Source organism: Orbicella franksi, chromosome 7 (assembly GCF_964199315.1).
Source record: "Orbicella franksi chromosome 7, jaOrbFran1.1, whole genome shotgun sequence".
Classification (NCBI taxonomy): Eukaryota; Metazoa; Cnidaria; class Anthozoa; order Scleractinia; family Merulinidae; genus Orbicella; species Orbicella franksi.
In genome coordinates this window covers 22244021-22265033 of record NC_138151.1, presented here as the reverse complement: position 1 = coordinate 22265033, position 21013 = coordinate 22244021, and the positions used below count along the sequence as shown (strand labels likewise).

Below are 21013 nucleotides of genomic sequence, written 5' to 3'. Positions count from 1 at the left end.
GGTTTGCTAATCGACTAAAAATTTTGACCCACACCCTGGGATGGGGCAGTGCTTACATTTTCTATTCACCATGTTAATAGTGTGAAAGTTTGAACCTAATTGAACAAAACCGATTATAACACGGAATTTATAGGGCCAAACGGGCCACAGGGGCCAAAAGGGTAATTTTTTTTTTTTGAGCACGCGTGGAGATAGCACGTGGAGATGGTACGCGTGGAGATAGCGCGTGGGATCGCGAGAAGAAAGAACGCGCGTGTCATTCGAGAGATGTTGTTTCTTATCTAACGAAAAATTAATAGTAAAGATGATAGTTCAGTTAATAATTTTACGGTAAAGGAAATCTCAAGTTTCTCAAGCATTTTCCAGAATACAAGATGTCTTTATCCATACTCATTCTGCTAGCTATTCTATGCGGTTCAAACGCTTTCTTCGAGAAGCAGATTATCGACTGTACAAGTGTTGGTATGTCATCCATACCAGATTCACAGACAAGGGGTTGAGAACTACCCTTCGATTTTACTAGTAACGAGATAACAATTTACGTCACATTAATATCTCTGCCTTGTTAGAATTATTACCACAACTCATTACTATAGATCTTCGAGCCAACGATCCAGTTTTGTGTGATGTGACATACAAAGTTTTTACACCTCCAAGCCTATTATGATAATCGCCGATTGTAATTATAATACCCGGTTATAATACCAGCACCAGCGATTACTACAGCCCTCTTCTCAGCAAAGTCGCCCACCCATCGCCATAACCATCCATCCCACTTATACTTCAAGCACTGGAAGAAATCTGCCGAATACTTCAAATCACAAACAGATCATGAAAATGGGAAATTATCATCACGCGACACCATACATTTTCACACTAATTGGCACTCTGCGGTTTATACCAACGTGTGTGATTTTACGTCGATCAATGATCATCAATCTCCCGATGGTTTATAAGTCAAGCTAGCAACTCGTAAAATTGGACGAGCAGTTTTTGCTTGCGTTTGTGCTGTTGCTTACGTACATACATACATACGTACATACATACGTTTATTTGATAAGTAGGTTTAGAATAAGCAACTGTACAGTTGATGTGGACCTACTACTACTAAGTCTAAATAAGAGAAACAGAAACAGAAAAACAGCTTGCACCACTTGCGATCGAAAAAGATTGTCTCCCTGAAGCCATCTCTTCAAATTGCTGTCAGTAACGGAATCCAGAGTACGGGTCATAAGAATTTGAATAAAAACGCCTCTCGTATTCCTCGTTTGCATTGAAATAACTGTAAAAAGCGTCAGATGGACCGGGTAAACAATGCTTTTGTCCCATGTTCTCGAGCTCTAAAGGACTATGGTGGAACAAATGAACGGAAACGTGACAATCAGATGTAATCTTACGCAATAAAACAACAGCTACACCCAGTCGACTCCGCTGGATTTTCTATATATTGATTAAAAGTGTTAGATAGTGATATAAAGTTCGCATCGTCCTAGGGAATTAGCCATTGAAAAGAATTGAATCTATCGGAATGTGAATTCATGTAAAGAACCTCTCAACTTTGATTTTGGCATCATTCGAATAAAAGATGCCTGTGAGTATCATGATCAGGTAAAATTCCACTCTTGTAAGAGTCAAATTTTTCTTTCATTACTTTCTCTCGATTAATCGTTACATTGTAGACTTAGATCACTTCTTTCAGTTCTCATTAGTTATCTCTAGAAAGTGTGTTGGTTATATAAGGAGAGATTAGATGTTGATTACTCCTTGGACCTACGTAATCACATGTAAAAGTTAAACAGTGGAAATGAAAAACTGGATTACCGTGTGTTCGCATACCAAAGACTCCCCGAGCAAAACCGAATTAACAGAAACGTGAGTTTATAATTGCATTTAAATTGGATAGATTCATGCTTCAGTTGATGGATAATCAGGTAAGCACTCGACAAGGCATGATGATAAAATGAACTTTTTTTTTATTCTTGGTCAATTCACGTAGTGTGAACTAATTTAGTTACTTTTAGAAGAAAAAGCAGCCGAAAAGGCCGAATGCAAAACAAACCTTACACGCAAAAGGTAATCTATCAAAGGAAGAAGATTAAACAATATAGCTTTACTAACCAAGAGAGAAATATGAAATGAAATAAAAAGGATCCCCCTTACTTTTCTCACGTTCTTACGTTTGAGAAGTTTCATTGAAATAGACGACTAATAACTTCGCAGCCAGTGTAAACAGAATTATCGAAAAGGCTTCTGAGTACAAAGTGTGGTTCAGTGTACTTGATCATGACCGGATAAAAAGAACAAACTGTAGAACTTTGTAGTGATCACTTGGCAAGTTAGAGCTCTGAGAGTTGTAAATAGTTAAAGAGTAGTTGATTGCAATAAACGTCTTTGAAAAACATTTGTTCGTTCATTTTCTCGGTCTTGTCTGCTTGCATAACTTTAGGCGTTAATGACCCCAGGGAGATTATTTTGCAATAACAAAGAAGCAATGGAAAACTCTATTGTATTTGAACAAACAGAGTTGTTTTGTTCTGTCTAGTACCTTAACAGACCGAGTAGAAATCGATTTATTTGCAATCATAGATGAATCTTAGAGCATGAGAATCTTATACGCCTCATGACTGAGGCGTATTATACAGTACTTATACACCTCATGACTGAGGCGTATAAGATTCATATAGACTTTAGCCCAAGGCACTAAAGCCGGTAGTAATCATGTCCAAAGGAAATTTCTTTTCTGCTTAGCGTCTATTTAAAGTGAAAATACAAATTGACGGTCCAAACACGGAAAAGCAATTTCCATGTCGCCTATACGTAATTAATATTTCCCAGGTCGGAAAATTAAGTACACGTAATAGAAATAAAGCATATTTTATTCTGTTACTAAATTACCCTGCTAAAATGTATTTCTTCCTATTCTATACTCAATAATGGGCAGAATTGGGCAGGGGTTCTTCAGAATGAAGGTTCTTTAACTTGGAAAGCTTGGTACCTGGTAGACCACATAATGAGACTTCTGTCAGCAAAACTATTTCACTTATAGGAGTGATCAGCTTTCTAGCCAGTAAGCGGTACGTGTTAAATCGTATTCGACGAGCAGAGAGAGTGAGACCCATGTTAAGCTTACTAATATATTCCTAAAATTTCACCTCTTTATAATGAGAAAATCACATGACTTCTTTTACTAAAAATAATTCTATTAAATCATTCTACCTATTTTCAGATTATGACGTAACACCTCCATTGACACCCTACACCCCTCCATCCCGATGATGTCACTATTCTATATTTTGATTATGATGAAGGAATCGTACGGCGACAAATTCCGCGTCATTACGGCGTATCCGTTCTCCAGAGCTTATCACGTCTTCTTGAAGCAGAGGAAGCAAGGTATGGCCACCTTTTAAAATCCTACAGACTTTATGTAGGTAAGAACCAAACGGCTCTTTTAGGAGCCACCACATTAATAAAAGTCAATGGTCCAACATGCTTTCCCCAGTTCTTTTAATTTTGTGCTCGAGCACGTGGAGACGCGCACTTATTATTCACAAAATCGATTATCGATTATCAAAACTGCCGCGTCATAAAATTCAGTTTGACAGCGTCCTCAAAACCAGCAATGAATTTGATTGATGAACCACTCTTGGCGGCTGTCCGTTCTATTGAGAACGCGGGCCAAGACAACGATTCTCAAGAGGTAATAAATGTAACTTGAAATTGGAGTACATGTCGGGCGAATACAAATCCGTACCGTTATTTTGAAATGGGTCGTTGAAATTGAATGGAAAAGATAACTTCATACTTTAACTTACATGATTTAATCAGACCTAAAATTTGAAGACGGCTAAGGACTTTGAAAAGAAATTATTTTGATTTTGAATTAGGTCACTGAAATTGAATGGAAAGGATAAGCCTTTGTGCTTTTCAATACCACTACATGTTTTAATCACAACCTGGAATTTCAAGGAGGGTATGAGCATTCAATAGAAGTTCTTTTGATTTTGAATAGCTCGCTGTAATCCTTTATATCAGGTCTGGAATTTGAAGGCGGTTACGGTTTTTGAAAAGATGTTCTTTTGATTTTGAATAGCTCGCTGTAATCCTTTATATCAGGTCTGGAATTTGAAGGCGGTTACGGTTTTTGAAAAGATGTTCTTTTGATTTTGAATAGCTCGCTGTAATCCTTTATATCAGGTCTGGAATTTGAAGGCGGTTACGGTTTTTGAAATGAAGTTCTTTTGATTTTGAATAGCTCGCTGACGGACTTGGAAACGTTCTACCAGTATAACACAAGTAACACTGGACGGATTTAGGATAAGCAAAGCTATAGCGTTCGTCCGATCGTATTTTATAAACCTTAAAGTTACAATGGAACCGTTACTCCTAAATTTAAGTTTAGCGCGCGATGCAAATAATTTGTCCCATTGGCCGCGGGGATAACGAAATTTGCATACGAGTTGAAAACTTAACGCAAGAATGTGACAATGGACTATTATCTTAAACGTTGAATGATTAGACTCTGTTAGCTTAACTGAATAGGCTATTATCTTTTAAGGCGAATTGAACGGACGCTAAAAGACTAATGAAGGCATTTGTTTTCATGCGAGTTGTGTAATTGTTATTCATTTACAGGAAAATTAAATCAACAAACTAAGTAAACTTTTCGGGTGGTCTGCGTGTGTGAATGTAATTATGATAGATCAATAACGTCATATGTTACTTGATTGGTGGTTGAAAATATGATGTCGTTTTTGTGCAATATGATTGGATGTTGGAAATGTGCTGACATTTCCTGTAATATGATTAGTTAACGACACCAATAAAGTTGGGACTCGCTAGATAGAAATCATTTGCAGATGGTGGACTGTTGACTAAACTTTTGTTTCTCTGGATAAGATTTTCGCCCCATGTCAAGCCACTTTGAGGATATAAGCGATGAAGAATTGTTGGAGGCCATTATTGCTATTGAGAATGGACCAGAAAACAATTATTTCCAACAGGTAAATTAAATATGTTGTAACAAAAATATATTTCGTGTACTTAATGTGTGATGAACCGGGTTATTTATTTTATTTTATATTTTCTCTTAGATTCTTGAGGACTCTATCGATGATACGATTTTGTCAAATGTCGCCGAGGCTACAGAACGTCAACTCACTAATCAAGAACAAATGGGGGGAAGTCTCGCTACCACAGAACCTGGACGCTTCGAATTTGTACTCAACCCGTACGTAGATAGTCACAGCAAAAAAATGGGCGTTAGAGAGCGTCACTACACCTCCAACATTCGTCAGGTGGGACAATTTATGCCTCAACAAAACGTGGCAGCAGCAATTGCTGATGGATTACATAGAACAATCCAAAATTTGATTCTCCGAGACAGGATACCAGCCGCTGATCGTGTCTACTTCAATTTAGCCAGCAATCGCTTAGTCAACAGCTGTGCTTATCGAGGGTTACCGGCGGGGGAATGGTTAAATGGTAGCGATCGTGTCGACAGTCTGCTGCAGCAAATGTCACAGGTGTTAAACTCAAACGAGAACTTTGAAATGAATGATTCGTTTCAATTATCTTTTACACACGTTCGTACATCTCCTCGCGGTAGCGGTCAGAAACGAAAATTGAAACCTGGACATTCTAATCCAGAAACTTTCAAACGTTTGAAAGGTTCTGTCATCAGAATCGATAACAAAGATGAACTATGCTGCGCCCGCGCCATTGTGACAGCTAAAGCTAGAGTGGATGATCACCCTAAATGGAACAGCTTCAGAAGAGGTTTCTCTATCCAGAGAGATGAAGCAATCAAGCTGCATATAGAAGCTAATGTAGAAATGGGAAAATGCGGTTACGAGGAACTCACTAGATTTGCATTGACGCCGTCCTTGAACAATTATCAGCTCTTACTTGTGGACGCTACCCGAGGTTATAGCGTGACTTCTTTTGGAAAGCCTCAGGAAAAACAATTGGTACTGTTGTATGATAATGAACACTACAATGTGATCACTACGTTACCTGGGTTCTTTGGTAACAGTTATTTCTGCGCAAGGTGTCTCAAACCCTACAATAACGAAGGTCAACACGCCTGTGAAAACAACCCTGATCATTGTTCTTCCTGCTTACAAACGGGATGTGAGGACTTTACAGAGGCCAGGTGTCGTAATCAACCACCAGCTACACCCTGCGGATCCTGTAAGCGGATGTTTTATGGTGATGTTTGTTTTCAAAATCATCTGACGAAATCCTTCAAGGGAAAAACCGCTGACTCCAAAAACATCAGTGTTTGCAGTCAACACCGCAAATGTCGTAGCTGTAAAAAGTTGTTGGTGGGTCTCAAGAAGCAACAAGAACATGAATGCGGTTACATAGACTGTCCCTCTTGCCACGAGTACATAGAGGCCGCAAGCCACCGATGCTTTATTCAGATACCTAAAACACCGGAAGAGCTAACCGAAGAGAAAAGAGAAAAAAAGAAGAAGAGAAAGAAAAAGAAAAAACGCAAGCGACGAACCGAAGCCGAAGCAGAGGATAATAGTAATGATGATGATGATTATGATGAAAAGCCTCCCATTCTCGTTTTCTTCGATATTGAGGCGATGCAAGACACTGGCAAACACATCCCTAATCTTTTAATAGCGGAAACTGAGGATGATAATTGTCCACTCCACTTCAAAGGTGAAGATTGCATTCGCGATTTCCTGGAATGGCTGGATACGTTAACTGAAGAAGACACGCGCAATGTAACTGTTTTGGCCCATAACTTTTCTGGCTACGACTCCTATTTCGTCGTGGAGGAATATCATCGCCAACACAGGGTCCTCAATCAAATCAGAAATGGAGCTAAACTTCTCCAATTAACCTTTGACAATATTAACTTTATTGACTCTCTGTCATTCTTTCAAATGCCGCTTTCTGCATTTCCAAAGACATTCGGATTGACAGAGTTAAAGAAGGGCTATTTTCCTCACCTGTTTAACACGCCTGAAAATCAAGACTACGTGGGACCAATTCCCGAGAAAGAATTTTACATGCCTGAATCAATGTCTGTCAACGGCCGTAAAGACTTCGAGAAATGGCATGATAAAGAAAGAGCTGAGAATGTAGTGTTCGATTTCCAGAAAGAATTGCTGGAATATTGCGAGTCGGACGTGAAATTACTGAAGGAGGGATGCCTTACTTTCAAACGGCTTTTTGAAAAAGAGACAAAGTTTGACCCCTTCAGTCATATTACTATAGCTTCGGCATGCAATCGAGACCTGCGACAAAACCGAATGGAAGCCAACACAATTGCTTCCGAGCCTCTCCACGGTTGGCGACTAAAAACAAATCAGTCGAAAGTTGCCATGGAATATCTACTGTGGCAACAAAGTCAGATCAGTGAGAGAATTCAACATGTTGGAAATGATGGGGAATACCGTATCCCCAACAGTCGCTACACCGTGGACGGCTACGATGCAACTACGAACACCGTCTACGAATTTCAAGGTTGCTTTTGGCATGGCTGTCGTAAATGCTATCCCAACAGATCCGAAACACACCTTAGATTAGAGCACCGCTGCACTGCCGACGTGTATCTCTGCACCCAGGAAAAACTACAATTCTTGCGTGACAAAGGTTACAACGTCATCGAAATGTGGGAGTGTGATTGGCGGAAAATGAAGGAAGAAAGGCAGGACGTCAGGAACTTTGTAGCCAGCCTCGATTTGGCGGAGCCACTAAATCCCCGTGATGCCTTCTGCGGCGGACGAACAAACGCTGTCAAACTCTATCATCTGGCTGACATCGCCTCAGGAGAGAAGGTTCATTACTATGATTTTACATCTCTCTATCCGTTCATTAATAAGAATGCTGAGTATCCTGTCGGCCACCCTGAAATTATATTTCAGCCGGAAGACACAGACATCCAAAATTACCTCGGGATTGCCAAGGTCACAATCTTACCTCCAGAAAAACTGTTTCATCCAGTACTTCCGCCGCGTGAAAATGGTAAACTAACATTCCCCCTTAGTAGAGCCTGTGTACAAGAAGAGATGGAAAAACCAATGCTACAACGATCCTGGGTTTGCAGTCACAGCGACAGTGAAAGACAAATTACAGGTACATGGTGTACCCCCGAACTGAACAAAGCCGTTGAGAAGGGCTACAAAATAACTTACATTCACGAAGTGTGGCATTTTTCTGAAACGAGGAAAGGTCTCTTTAAAGACTATGTGAATACATGGTTAAAGATTAAAGAGGAGGCAAGCGGCTGGCCAGCTCATGTAGGCGATGATCCCGTCAAACAGCAAGAACATCTGAGATCCTACAAAGCGAAAGAGGGCATCGAACTCAACCGCAACAACATTGAAAAGAATCCCGGCAAACGTAGCCTTGCAAAAATGATGTTAAATTCCATGTGGGGGAAGTTTGGCCAGCGCACCAACAAAACTCAAATCAAAGAGTTCGGAGATCCTATGAGGTTCAGTGCATTCCATGAAAGTGATGCAAATGACGTTTGCTACGTGAGTGTATTGTCTGAAGACATCGTTGAAATTCACTATAAACTGAAATCGAATGACGAACCTGTCTCACCAAACCTCAACATTTTCATCGCTTGTTTCACGACATGTTGGGCTCGACTTCGTTTGTATGCAGCTCTGGACATGCTACAAGAACGAGTACAGTACACAGACACCGACAGCGTTATTTTTTCCAGTTTACCTCATGAAAACAATCCTCCCCTTGACGACTTTCTCGGTGATTTCAAGGACGAGTTGGGAGAAGACGACTTCATCACTGAATTTGCGTCCGCGGGACCGAAAAATTATGGTTACCTCACGAAGAAAGAAAAAGAAGAATGCAAAGTGAGGGGAATCTCTTTAAACAGTGAAGGTAGCAAGCAGTTAAATTATCAAGTGTTGCGGCAAAATGTTTTAGACGAAATTCAACGCCCTCTCGAGAAAACGCGACAAACTGATATTTACAAGCCTTATCACATCGTCCGAAACTCCAAAGAGTACTCACTGACCACAGTCTCTCAGACGAAAAAGTACCAGCTTGTGTACGAAAAACGAGTGATAGATCCCTACACCTTCAAAACATATCCCTATGGCTATGAAAGAATAACAAATGAGGACCTGGACATGATTGAACTGTTGTGCCATTTGTAAACACTTTTGTAAATAGTTTCATTCATAAGTTGAGCTCAATCCACTAGGGAGTTGCACACGGCTCTGTCCTGTAATTTTAGGGAAACATTTGATATTAAAGTTAATGTTTAACTTTAAAATTGCGTGATTACTTTGTTTATCTTAGAAACCAGGCTTTTTACTCGGTCAACACGGAAACGAGATTAATGACGTCAAAGGGGGCGGGGCTTCTGGTTACCATGGATACGTCAAACTCGAGAAAACAATAGAACTCCTTTCCATAACAATACTTCTTCATTTGCATCACGCTACCTGTCAAATTCGTACTGGACTAGCCCATACCACTACTAAGAATTGCATGAAAGTGTTCTAACGTGCTGAAAACCAAAACATTGTCTGTACAGAGAGCTACAACAAGGGTACAGTACTTTAACTGTTATTGCAGTTGAGTCTGCAATCAGCTATTCCTTTGTTTAAAGAGGCATACAAACAAGACAAAAAAGGCCAAAACAAAGCAGAATTGACCCTTGCACTTTGTTTGTATGTAAAGACTGCTGATTAACAACTGCAATAGCAGCTCTATAAATTATAATAATTATGGAGCAACTTTTGGTAGTGAGATCCTGGTCACACATGTACAGGTACACGCATGTACAGAAAAGATACTCAGCAGATTAGGTCTCTTTATTCCACTGAGTCTGACATACAATACTCTTCCTATGTGAAAAAGCCTTAGGACTTGTCATTGTCACTAAAAAAATCTTGGTCTTAATGTACTTTTCAGGCTTCTTATGAGTGGGCCTTTGGAAAAAACAGGTGTGGCAAACAGGGATAAACAAATCTTTACAGTGAATCTTAAGGCTGCCTTTCACTGGGCATTAATAAGGTTAGCATATTTAAGCACGTGAGGACACCTGAACATAAGCATAACGACACACAGCTGTACGCAAGGGCAGAATAAACAGTATTCTCAATACCAGCTGGTTCTCATCAAATAAACTGAAGTTCGCTGAAGTGCAGGTCAAAGTAAGTCACTGTATGCTTGGTTGACCACTGTGTGCCTATGCTAACCTTATAGAATACTGTTACTGGTGGGTATGCCTAGTATGTAGATTCAGCTACAGCCTGTATCCTCACAAACACAACTGAAAATTCTATGATTTTTTGTGTCAGTTACAAATTTACCAATAATATTTTCTGATTTTCCTCTTCACACTCCAAGATTTACACAATTTTCTGCCTCAACAAAATTTACATTCTTTCCATTTCTTTGTGATCTATCTTAAGTCCACCAGCTAGGGCTGGTTTGTGGATTTTACAAAATGCGCTATTTTCTGCTAACTTGATGATTTTGCGGCATATCATTATTTTGTACTTTTCACAACTGGGTTCAGTTCTGGACATTACACCAATTACTTATGGCAATGCTCACACTTGTGCTTATGTGCTATTCTCCTGCATTTAATTCCCAGGTGGCCTGATCAGTATCTTTGGATGATTATAACTTTAATAGATCTCACAGAAACTAAATATCCCCAATAACTTCACAACAAAAAGGAATTTGGGTTTTCTTTTCTTCTGCCACTGAAAAAGGCCTAGCCATGTTATTTACTTTTATCCCTAAATTTGAGGGAGGCGCGGTGGCCTCATGGTTAGTGCGCTCCTCTCCGGATCCAGCGGTCCGGGTTCGAGCCCTGGCCGGGGACATTGTGTTGTGTTCTTGGGCAAGACACTTTACTCTCACAGTGCCTCTCTTCACCCAGGTGTATAAATGGGTACCGGCGAACTTAATGCTGGGGGTAACCCTGCGATGGACTAGCATCCCATCCAGGGGGGAGTAGAAATACTCCTAGTCACTTCATGCTACAGAAACCGGGATAAGCTCCGGCCTGACAGGCCACTTGGCTCGTACGCAGACTTTACCTTACCTTATCTCCATTTTAGTTTAGTTTGACTCACAAACCTGGTGTGTACACCTGAACCTTCAAGGCATATACATTTGGTCCCAGTCATTAAATGCATGTTTAAAATAACTTACTGCTGACAACAATGATGATTCTAAATCCTTGAACTCCTTTGATACTTCATTTGCAAAGGGATCCTTGTAGGTCAAATCTCGTATTCTAATTCCAACTCTCTCAGTTTTGCAATCAGTGCCTTTTAAATAATAAACAAACATACATCAGCATGTCGAATACAAGAAAGTGATGCACATGTGCTGTAAACCAGGGCTGTGATTAGGGATCAGGAATGCATCAACTATAGCTGTATGAGTTTGAACCCCGCCTAATTTGATAAAAAAAAAAAAAAACCAAAACAAATTGGACTGCGAAAAGTACAATAACAAAAACCAAAAATAAAAAACCAAGAAATATATTATTACATTTTAAATAAAAATAATTCCAACTTCCATTTAAGGCTGTGGTCCACGAAAAATTACATAGAGCCAAAAGATTCCTACCATGAAATCCTGGCTGCCCAAGACTTAAAAGCTCATATGAAAAAAGTAAGTTTTTCCAGTCGCCTAAAGGCAAAAGTTCAGGTAGTCCAAGGCCTACACGGTCTTGGACTACCTGAACATGAAACATCAATCCATTAGTCAGAATGATAAGCAACGTCTTTGAATCAATGTTTTCTCAGATTAATTAGGTTTTCTGTTTTCAAAGTGAAATCAATTCATGAGATTTATTGCAAAGCTTCTTCCATGTCACCTACACATAAAATTAATTGATTTAAACTAGAAACCAACACTCAGTTAACTAGTCAGGAGCTTGCCCTGGTATAGCAGCACCTGCACATGGTATGATTACCTCATAAAACAAAGTGATAAATTTATTCACAAACTGAAAAGTACCAACATTGGCTGTGGAGTTACTAGTTAGGAGCAGTCTATGTTTTATATTGACAAATTAAGAATTTGTGTAGACTGGCTATTAAAAACAAAGACGAAATATCAGTTGACAATGTCTGGTAGTTTATGCTGTTCTTCCTACTCTGTCATTATGCTCAGTCTGTTAGTTTTATGTAATAAGAATACTTTCCAACCATGTGAAAAGGATTAACTCAAAACAGTAATCTTGAAAGTACATGTACATGTAAATGATACTATTTACATGTCTGCCTCAAGCACTGAAACTAATGTTATAATACTTACATCTTATGTTAACAATACCAATGGCAGTAACATTATCACCAAAACCATTACTCGCTGTACATATGTATGATCCTGCATCCTTCTCCTGCACATTAACAAGATGAAGCAGGTAACCAGAGGCATTGAACTGGCTTGCTGGGATGCCAGCTTTTGTCCAGGTGATCTTTGGATGTGGATCACCAGATGCATTGCATTTCAGTGTATGGTTCTGTACAGAGCTTGAACTAAGACTAAGTTGAACCTCACGGATGGGGGCAGTAGTTATTTTTGGAGGCACTAGGAAATAAACACATACATGTATGCAGGTTAGGAAGAAGAAAAGTTATAAATTATAAATTAGAAAACACCTTACCAGAATCTACACACTGAAAGCTGTATTTCTACAACTCTATACTTGCAAACACAGATCATGATTCAGGAAAGCTATGAAAACAAATATCAAGGCTTTGGTTTCCACAGAATTTCTCTCGTTCCTATAACTACAGATACCATAATAGAAAGAAATGTGAAAATTGTTCACAAAAATAACACCTGTTTTCTAATTATATGACTAAGAAAATTATGTCATATGAAGTGATTGGCTGAAAACAAGCAAATTGATTGTTAATTTTTAACATGGTGCTACTCTTATTCAGGCAGGCACATTTAAATGGGCAATAATTATTTTTATGAGCAACCAGTGATTCAAGAGGGCAACCAAACTTACAGGTTTGGATGTCAAGCATTTGAAATAGGGACTTTTAATTTCAAGGACTGTGTAATAAATGAACAATCATGTGAAAGCTTGTGATACTACTCCTACAGTTACATGTACATATATGAAAATTCTTTCAGAGTTTTTAAATACGAACCAACTCTGCTTTTGGCTCAGTAATACTCATCGTTGGGAAAAATTCAAGGACTTTTCAAGGATTTACAATTTTGAATGACAATGACCAGAAAGTTATGAAAAGTTAAGCAAAGGCTTGTTCTACGTTGTTTTGACAAAGAAGTGGCTGGTAGTAACACTAAACACTTAAAAATTTATAGGATTTTTTTGTCTTCTCTGGAATCACCTCCACTAATAAATTATCTAAATCCTCTTCATATACTCTTCGAATATGCAAAGAAGCGGCAGACATTTCGTAACAACTGCTAGGCTACTCACTATCTTCAGCAGAATAGGTAGTCATTATAGCGCAGCCAATAAGAGAACAGCCTTCGTGGCAGAACACTAGTAGATTCATACTAGATAGAAATGTAAAAAATGTTCAAAAAAAAATGTTATTTATTTTCTTATTAGCATATGACTGAGAAAATTACTTAATAAAGATTCGCTGAGAGCAGAACAATGTTGTGTTGATGTTTTGGATATTTTTGCAAATTCTAAGCTAAATTTTCATTCAGTTGTTTTTGTTAGAAGCTTTTTTAGTTCAATGTTTCATACCAAACTCTGTGAATTAACTGAAAAATGTTTTGCGGCCTGTCGATTACTCATTCACGTCACTGATTATTCATCGATGCCATTGATTACTCATCGACTAACTATTCATTACCAATCGGTTACTCGTTGATTGCATATATATACATAATTATTCTACATATCTATTATTATATCCTGCCATTTTTCTTTATTTCAACTGATTTTTCTGTTATAAATCTTACGTGACCGTCGCATTCAAATCTATATATCCCCTTGAACCTAAATATCTTTGTGATCTAGTGCATGTCAAGGAAAAATCCGGTTACAACAAGCAATCAAACAACTGTATAAAAAGAAAAAGTCTTTAGGAGATTGGGCATTTGTGGTACCAGCGCCGAGGACATGGAATAGACTGGAATTAAAATTTAGGAATGAGGCAAATGAAGATCATTTTAAGCAGCTGTTAAAGACATATTATTCTGAGTTCGCTTTCTATTAATGTTAGATAGCTTTTTATTGAATTTCATTTATAAATTATTTTATCATAATTTTAAATTCTCAGTAGTCATTGAAAATTTATGACTGTTAGGATTAGTTTTATGATTTATTTCATGGTGTAAAGCACACTTGATCATTTTATGCAAGGTTGCACTATATAATTTTTTAATATTAGTAGTATAATAATATTATTAAAGTGAACAGTTCGCGACAATAATAACAGGCAAAAGGAAATCGTACGTGCGAGGTAAGACGGAGAAAATTACTTAATTTAATAGGATACCAAGACTTGTCTCTCTGCTATTACAGTGTATTGGCCATCTATGAGAACAGCGAAATTGCGAAAAAGAATTACTTGTTTATATTTGTAGATTTTTGATTTGGAATGGTTTGGGTAACCATGAGATTATGTTGATGACTAACCAATGTTCTCAATGACTAAATACATAAAATAATGTAAATAATGCTCGTGGAATCAACTGTTTGAGTGACAAACCGAGCACGTTCCATGCGGTGCAATCTTCTGTTCTGCAATTTGCCTTGCGGGAGGACACGGCACCGGGATTTAAAAAATGGTGAAATCGGAAACTGCCATGCGTAACCATTGCATATATAGCAGTCGATCATTACACGAAAAACTTTTCCCTTCGTTGGCATAGCAGTCTAAACAGGCTTTGGGAAGAACTCCAGCAAGAAAACGACCTTCTGGATGACTGCCTCAGGACATATGACGCGAGAGGGGGCAAATGAGCCGTTCGACCTTGTTGTTTTGCCGCATCAATAACAGTGCGCGTAACAGGGAAGTATCTTCCAAGTACATTCCGTCCAGGGTTTTCTTCAGAATTTTCTTCACTTTTGAACAAAGCTTACTGAGTACAGCACGCCACCGACAGAAAGTGCTTTTACACTGAATAATGGTGCTTTTGTAGGCAGACATGACTATGGGTGTAACCAATAGAAAGCTGTCATGATGCAGATCATATTGTGATCAGACTAGACAATCTTTCATAACACTTGACACAATAAAGCATTCAAGGATCTCACTCGATCTCTGTGGGTGCCAAACATAATTTGACAGCGTTCTAACATAGTTAATAATGGTAATTGAACTGAGTAGAGTGCAATTTGGTCTGAAATCATACGCGTGATTTCAAAATCGAACGAGCGCGCAGCGCGAGTTCGATTTGAAATCACAAGTATGATTTCAGACCAAAATTGCACGACACGAAGTTCAATTGCCACTTTATTAGATCCATTTTGAAATCGCACAATCTTATCGCCTTAATTTTTAGACTTTTGGTGTATTGTTCCAGTAGCCGGTTTGTTAAAAAAAAAAAAAAGGCGGAACCGGAAACGCCTTTACGTCTCATTTAGTATGCAAAACGATGTCATGTGACGAAAATTCATCCGAGCATGACAAAGAAACAAGCGGTTTTGAAGTCAGAACGAAAATAGTCTGCTTCAGGTATAAAAGTTCAATTCTCGTCGCCTGATTCAATGATGGAAGGTCTCTCTTTCTTCTGTGGTTGAGGCTGAGACTTTTCATTGTCTTTGGAGAAGAAATTTGAAGGTGCATCCTGCGTAATTCTGCGATGGATTTCTTTTGAGTTGTGAAACTCCCTCGAGTGCACGATGCCCAGTGGATGGTACGTTTTTTTTCTTTCATACCGTTTAATGGCATGATTTTAAGGGAGTCCAGCTCGTTATCACCTCCGTTTCTTTTTGTGACCTCGGCGAAGGACTCAATACTCAGGACCTTGTCAAGTTCTTGCGGCGCCATTTGTTTCAAGATATTTCCAAGATGGCGGGACTAACACCAGCTTCGTAAGACGTTCATTCATTCACTGTTTTGTGGAGCGGGGCGTATTTTGACTATGTTTATTCACAGCGACAGAGTTGAGCTCTTTTGTTGCTTCGTTTGAAACTACCAGAAACCTGGAAACATCTACCTTCTTGAGATTGCCCTGAATTTGTTGTTGTGTGGTTTTCGTTTGTTTATGTTTTACTGGACTCGGTATCACACGGATTTTGAGCAGATGCTGAAGAAAAATCGCCAAAATATTCGTCAAAATGGACACTGAAAGTTGGAAACTTCCATTAAAGTAGGTGTTCAGCCTGAAGGAGCTGATAATCGTCATTTAGAAACTAGATAGCAGCAGACATGTAAAGATTTTAAGGAAAACGACCACTTTTTTAAGTTTAAAAGACATGTTTCGACAGAACTTCTGTCATCTTCAGTTGAATGAATGATTACAAAGCAAGTTGAATAATAAGTAGGCAAAAATGCTAATTAAGACAAATAGTAACAACAGAACGTGAAAAGGTGTAAATTAAAAGGATAATTTTAGATTTACATGGTGTAATTGCTGATTGAGGCAAGGTAGTTCTTTTTTAATATGGATAGCCTCCTTTATCTTGAGTCTGCTGCTATCTAGACCTTTTGGAAACATCATCAACGACATAGCAGAAAAGTATGATCACATCAACATTGCTGATCTACGAAAATTTGAGAAGATCTCGATCAAGTCTCGCAAAGCCGAGTTGGATTTAAACTTCCTACGCAACTGTCAGTCCTTCAATGTTTTTCCCAAGTTTCTCAGCTTCAATCTTCCTAACACCAATCGACACGACACTATTACCATCCGAAAACAGCTTTTGAGAAGTGCCATCGCTAAACGTTCAAGGGAACATCGGAAATTGATCCACACAAGAGACCAGCTAAGTAATCGTGTTCAAAGTATCCTGAACAGTGTAGATTTCTACATTCTCAAACGCACATTACATCACCAAGTTACGAAAGCAACCGCTCAATTTATCAAGACACACCAGAAGAAACTCAAAAATCTCACACGTAACACTTCTCTTCCTTTTAGCTCCAATGAGATTGTCACTAACATTTCCTCTCATAGTCTCACGTCAGAACAACTCGACATTCTCAAATTTGGATTAACACATTCCATCCGTCCACCAAAAATAAACGAGTCAGATGTCTTCACATGCTTTGAGCTTATCAATCATACCATGGCAAAGAACTTGAGGGACACCAAGCAAGCAGGAAAACTTGTTGCAGACCTTTCTCATTTAGCCCATTCTTATGTCTCTTCATACCGTCCAACGACTGCTGACCTAAAGAAACTCAGAGTTCTTAAGGAGCTAAAGAAGAACAAAAACATTGTCATTTTAAAACCAGACAAAGGGAATGGTGTGGTCGTCTTGGACCGAACAGATTACGACCAAGGTATCCTTAAGATCATCAATGACACTTCCAAATTCCGGCCCATCAAGGAAGATCCAACTTTACTGAGAGAAGGTAGACTGCAGCGACTTCTCCGAAAGTTGAAGAAAGATGGTCACCTTGCCAACGAAGTGTACGAAAACATCTATCCCAAAGGCTCTCAACCAGCAAGAATTTATGGCTTCCCCAAAATGCACAAGGATTTTGGACCTAACTCAACTCCGCCATTTCGCCCCATCGTGTCTTCTATTGGAACCTACAATTATAACCTGGCCAAATATCTATGCAATCTTTTGGCGCCGCACATCCCAACTGAACACTGTGCTACAGACACTTACTTTTGTACAGGACATTCAATCTTTATCTATGTTTGGTAAATTTATGGTTTCCTTCGATGTGGAAAGTCACTTTACTAACATACCTCTTGAGGAATGTATTGACCTGGCGGTCAATTACATTTCCGAGGGCAATCCTGACCTTAAGTTAAGTAAACCTGAACTTAGAAGCCTTTTCACTGTAGCCACCGCCCAGACCCATTTCTTATTTAACGGTTCTTTCTATGACCAAATTGACGGTGTGGCCATGGGGTCTCCCCTTGCTCCCGTATTAGCCAATCTTTTTATGGGACATCATGAAAAACTATGGTTGGAAAAGTTTCAATGCTCTAAAATTTTATTTTATCGTAGGTATGTTGACGACACTTTTTGTTTATTTCACTCGGAGCACGATGCTGTTATATTTTTTGACTACATTAACTCTAGGCACCCCAACATAAGGTTTACTATGGAAAAAGAACTTAATCGCAAATTACCCTTTCTAGATGTTCTTATTGATAATAGTGACACTAATTCCTTCCTAACTAGGGTTTACCGTAAGAAAACCTTTACTGGGTTATTAACTAATTATTTTAGCTTCACCTCGTACTCATACAAAGTAGGTCTCATTAGGACTCTTGTTGACAGGGCCTACAAGATCAACAACACTTGGTTGGGGTTACACGAGGATATAACCAAGCTTACTGAAATTCTCAAAAAGAACCTTTTCCCTGCCCATTTAATTGAAAAAGTGGTTAACCGTTACATCACTGGGGCCCATAGCAATCATTGTCCCCGGGGCTACCCCCTTACCACCTCGCCCACGTTCTACTTTAAGCTGCCGTACATAGGCCATTTTTCTGTCATCACTCAGAGGAAGACTCGACACTTAATCAAGCGCTATTGTAATGATTTAGACATCAAATTAGTTTTTTCTTCCTTTAAGATAGGTAACCTTTTTGGTGTGAAAGACCCTATCCCCGGCGGGCTTCGTTCACGTGTAGTTTATAAGTTTACATGTGAGGGCTGTAATGCCTGTTATGTCGGCGAAACCTCCCGACATTTTTCCACACGCGTACGTGAGCGCTTAGCCGTTGATAGGGCCTCTCACATCTTCAAACATCTTCAGAATTCTGAACGTTGTCGCTCATTGTGTTCAATAGACTGCTTTCATATTTTAGATCACGCCACTACCAGCTTTCAACTCAAGATAAAGGAGGCTATCCATATCCAAAAAGAACTACCTTGCCTCAATCAGCAATTACACCACGTAAATCTAAAATTATCCTTTTCATTTACACCTTTTCACGTTCTGTTGTTACTATTTGTCTTAATTAGCATTTTTGCCTACTTATTATTCAACTTGCTTTGTAATCATTCATTCAACTGAAGATGACAGAAGTTCTGTCGAAACATGTCTTTTAAACTTAAAAAAGTGGTCGTTTTCCTTAAAATCTTTACATTTAGAAACTGTAATTAATTACATTCGTCAAGTTTTTTGGAAAAAAAAAACAGAATAACAACAAAGTTTTGGCAATACTAGTTGCTAAATTCTCCACACAATGGCTTTTTGCCTTTCATTTTCCTGAAATTTTATTGTTTACTTTAAACTAATATTGAAATCTGATTTGTTGTTTTGTTTTATTGTCCCATTCTCAATGGCTGAGAAAAAGATGCGATTTAGAGCAAAAAAAAATGCGATTCGTGAATAAATCGCACCATTGAGAGCCAATCAGATTGTAAGGATAACCAGTGATTTCAAAATGGATTTAATAAAATACCATAATTAACTGTTTCCGAGGTTTGCACGTCACGCTCCATTCACTGCGTTTTACTGCTTGCGCCATAAAGCTTTCATAATGCAATTAATGACTAATCGATGACTGAACATTCTTTTTCCTATCGACGACAGATTATCAAGGTGAGTGCCTTGACAATCTCTTGCAATAGATTATTCATTGAATACTAATTGATCATCGGCAATAATCAGTAACTAATCAACTGATCACCCATCATGGATTAGTTACTTCTGATATAGCATATGAACACGGAACACAATTAATGTACATCAATAATAAATTAACCAAAAGGAAAAGTGAAAAGCTCATGGTAATGTTGATGCAAATGAGGTCACAACTAAGGATAAAGTCAAGGGATATCGATCTGTCAATACGTACCGCAATGGAAATACAACGCCGATGACGATCGGTACGGATCAAGCTTATTGACATTTAAAACTATTTTATACACATCGTCCGTAAGTCGTTGGTTGACTGGCCGCTGTGGAGAGGTTATTATAACAAATGAGAGGCACAGTTAGTGGCCAGCGTCGCCGATGTTGTCATTGTTAGCAGAGTTCGGCTGCATGCAAGTGAATTGGAACCCACACGGGAAGACGTGGAAGATGCGAGTCCGATAAGCTATGCAGCAAAACTTAAGATTACGACAGACGACGATAAGAGAAAAAAAAAGTAATTCAAGTTGGTGTTCGTGTTCGTCATAAATTTCAGCTGGAAGCTAGATGGACAGTTAGGAAAAGTCTTTTTTGTGTCACAAGCATCTCCGATACTAGCAAAGTAAAGAAAACTGTAAAACATTTCCGCGTAGCTTCATACTTAATTATGCCTACGACTTCTTTAATTATTGTTTGCAGATGAACAACAGTCTTCAACAAAGCAAGACTCATAAGATTGTATGCATAATTAAATTTCGGTTTATACGGAATATATGTAGTTATCTTAGTTTTAAATACTGCCATCCACTGGTGTGCCAGAAACAGAATTCAGCTGCTGAGAACTAGTTACTAACCTTTCACGTCAACAGTTACTCGGAAAGATACCTCGAGAAATGCACCACCACTGGTCCGGTAAGTTATCGTGAGAGTGTAAACGTATTCATCATTTCTTTGGACGTTGTAAATCCTCAGCTCTTGATTAGCAAGGGCGTCATATTTTGTCTTATCTTGGAAGGGCGCGATCATAGTAAAGCCTCCTTCAGAGGAGCCTCTTGATGCTATTTGGTCAACCTGAAGACTGCCAGGTCTCTGTCTCGTGAAAGCAAAGCTGATGATAGTTTCGCCAGCATTAGCACCGCAATTTTTCCAGTTGAGAGACACTGCATTGCTGTTGACTCCTAGCACCACGATTTTAGGATTGTCAGGTTTGACTTGACACACGATCGCTGATTCTGAAATTACATCACACAGCACAACAACATCCTCAGTGGAAATTAGACGCCAATTTCAACTGTATCTAGTAGAGAATTGCCTGAATAAACGAATTT

At 38.8% G+C, this 21013-nt stretch overlaps 2 protein-coding genes across 6 annotated transcripts in view; one reads left to right on the top strand and one right to left on the bottom strand.

Moving 5' to 3' along the window:
• The window catches only part of LOC145492301 (fibroblast growth factor receptor 3-like), an 81305-nt gene that overhangs the window by 33257 nt on the left and 27035 nt on the right, over positions 1 to 21013 (bottom strand). For 3 of the 5 annotated variants that reach the window (XR_014049973.1, XM_081471722.1, XM_081471721.1), the window contains 3 exons: positions 20540 to 20917; positions 12283 to 12558; positions 11167 to 11285 (listed from right to left, as the gene is read on the bottom strand). Coding sequence is in view for 4 of the 5 variants with exons in the window: in XM_081471722.1 (XP_081327848.1) it covers positions 11167 to 11285; positions 12283 to 12558; positions 20540 to 20917 (773 nt within the window). In the remaining variant the exon portion in view is untranslated. The remainder of the gene's footprint in view (positions 1 to 11166; positions 11286 to 12282; positions 12559 to 20539; positions 20918 to 21013) is intronic. The other 2 variants (XM_081471724.1, XM_081471723.1) reach the window with 1 other exon arrangement.
• On the top strand, positions 1506 to 11107 carry LOC145492255 (uncharacterized). Its single transcript, XM_081471630.1, has one exon. The coding sequence runs from the start codon at positions 5175 to 5177 to the stop codon at positions 9147 to 9149; it is 3975 nt and encodes a 1324-aa protein (XP_081327756.1). The 5' UTR covers positions 1506 to 5174; the 3' UTR covers positions 9150 to 11107.

Bases quoted from the DNA above. Each gene is read 5' to 3' on its own strand.
- LOC145492255 (XM_081471630.1), top strand. From the start codon at position 5,175: ATGGGGGGAAGTCTCGCTACCACAGAACCTGGACGCTTCGAATTTGTA.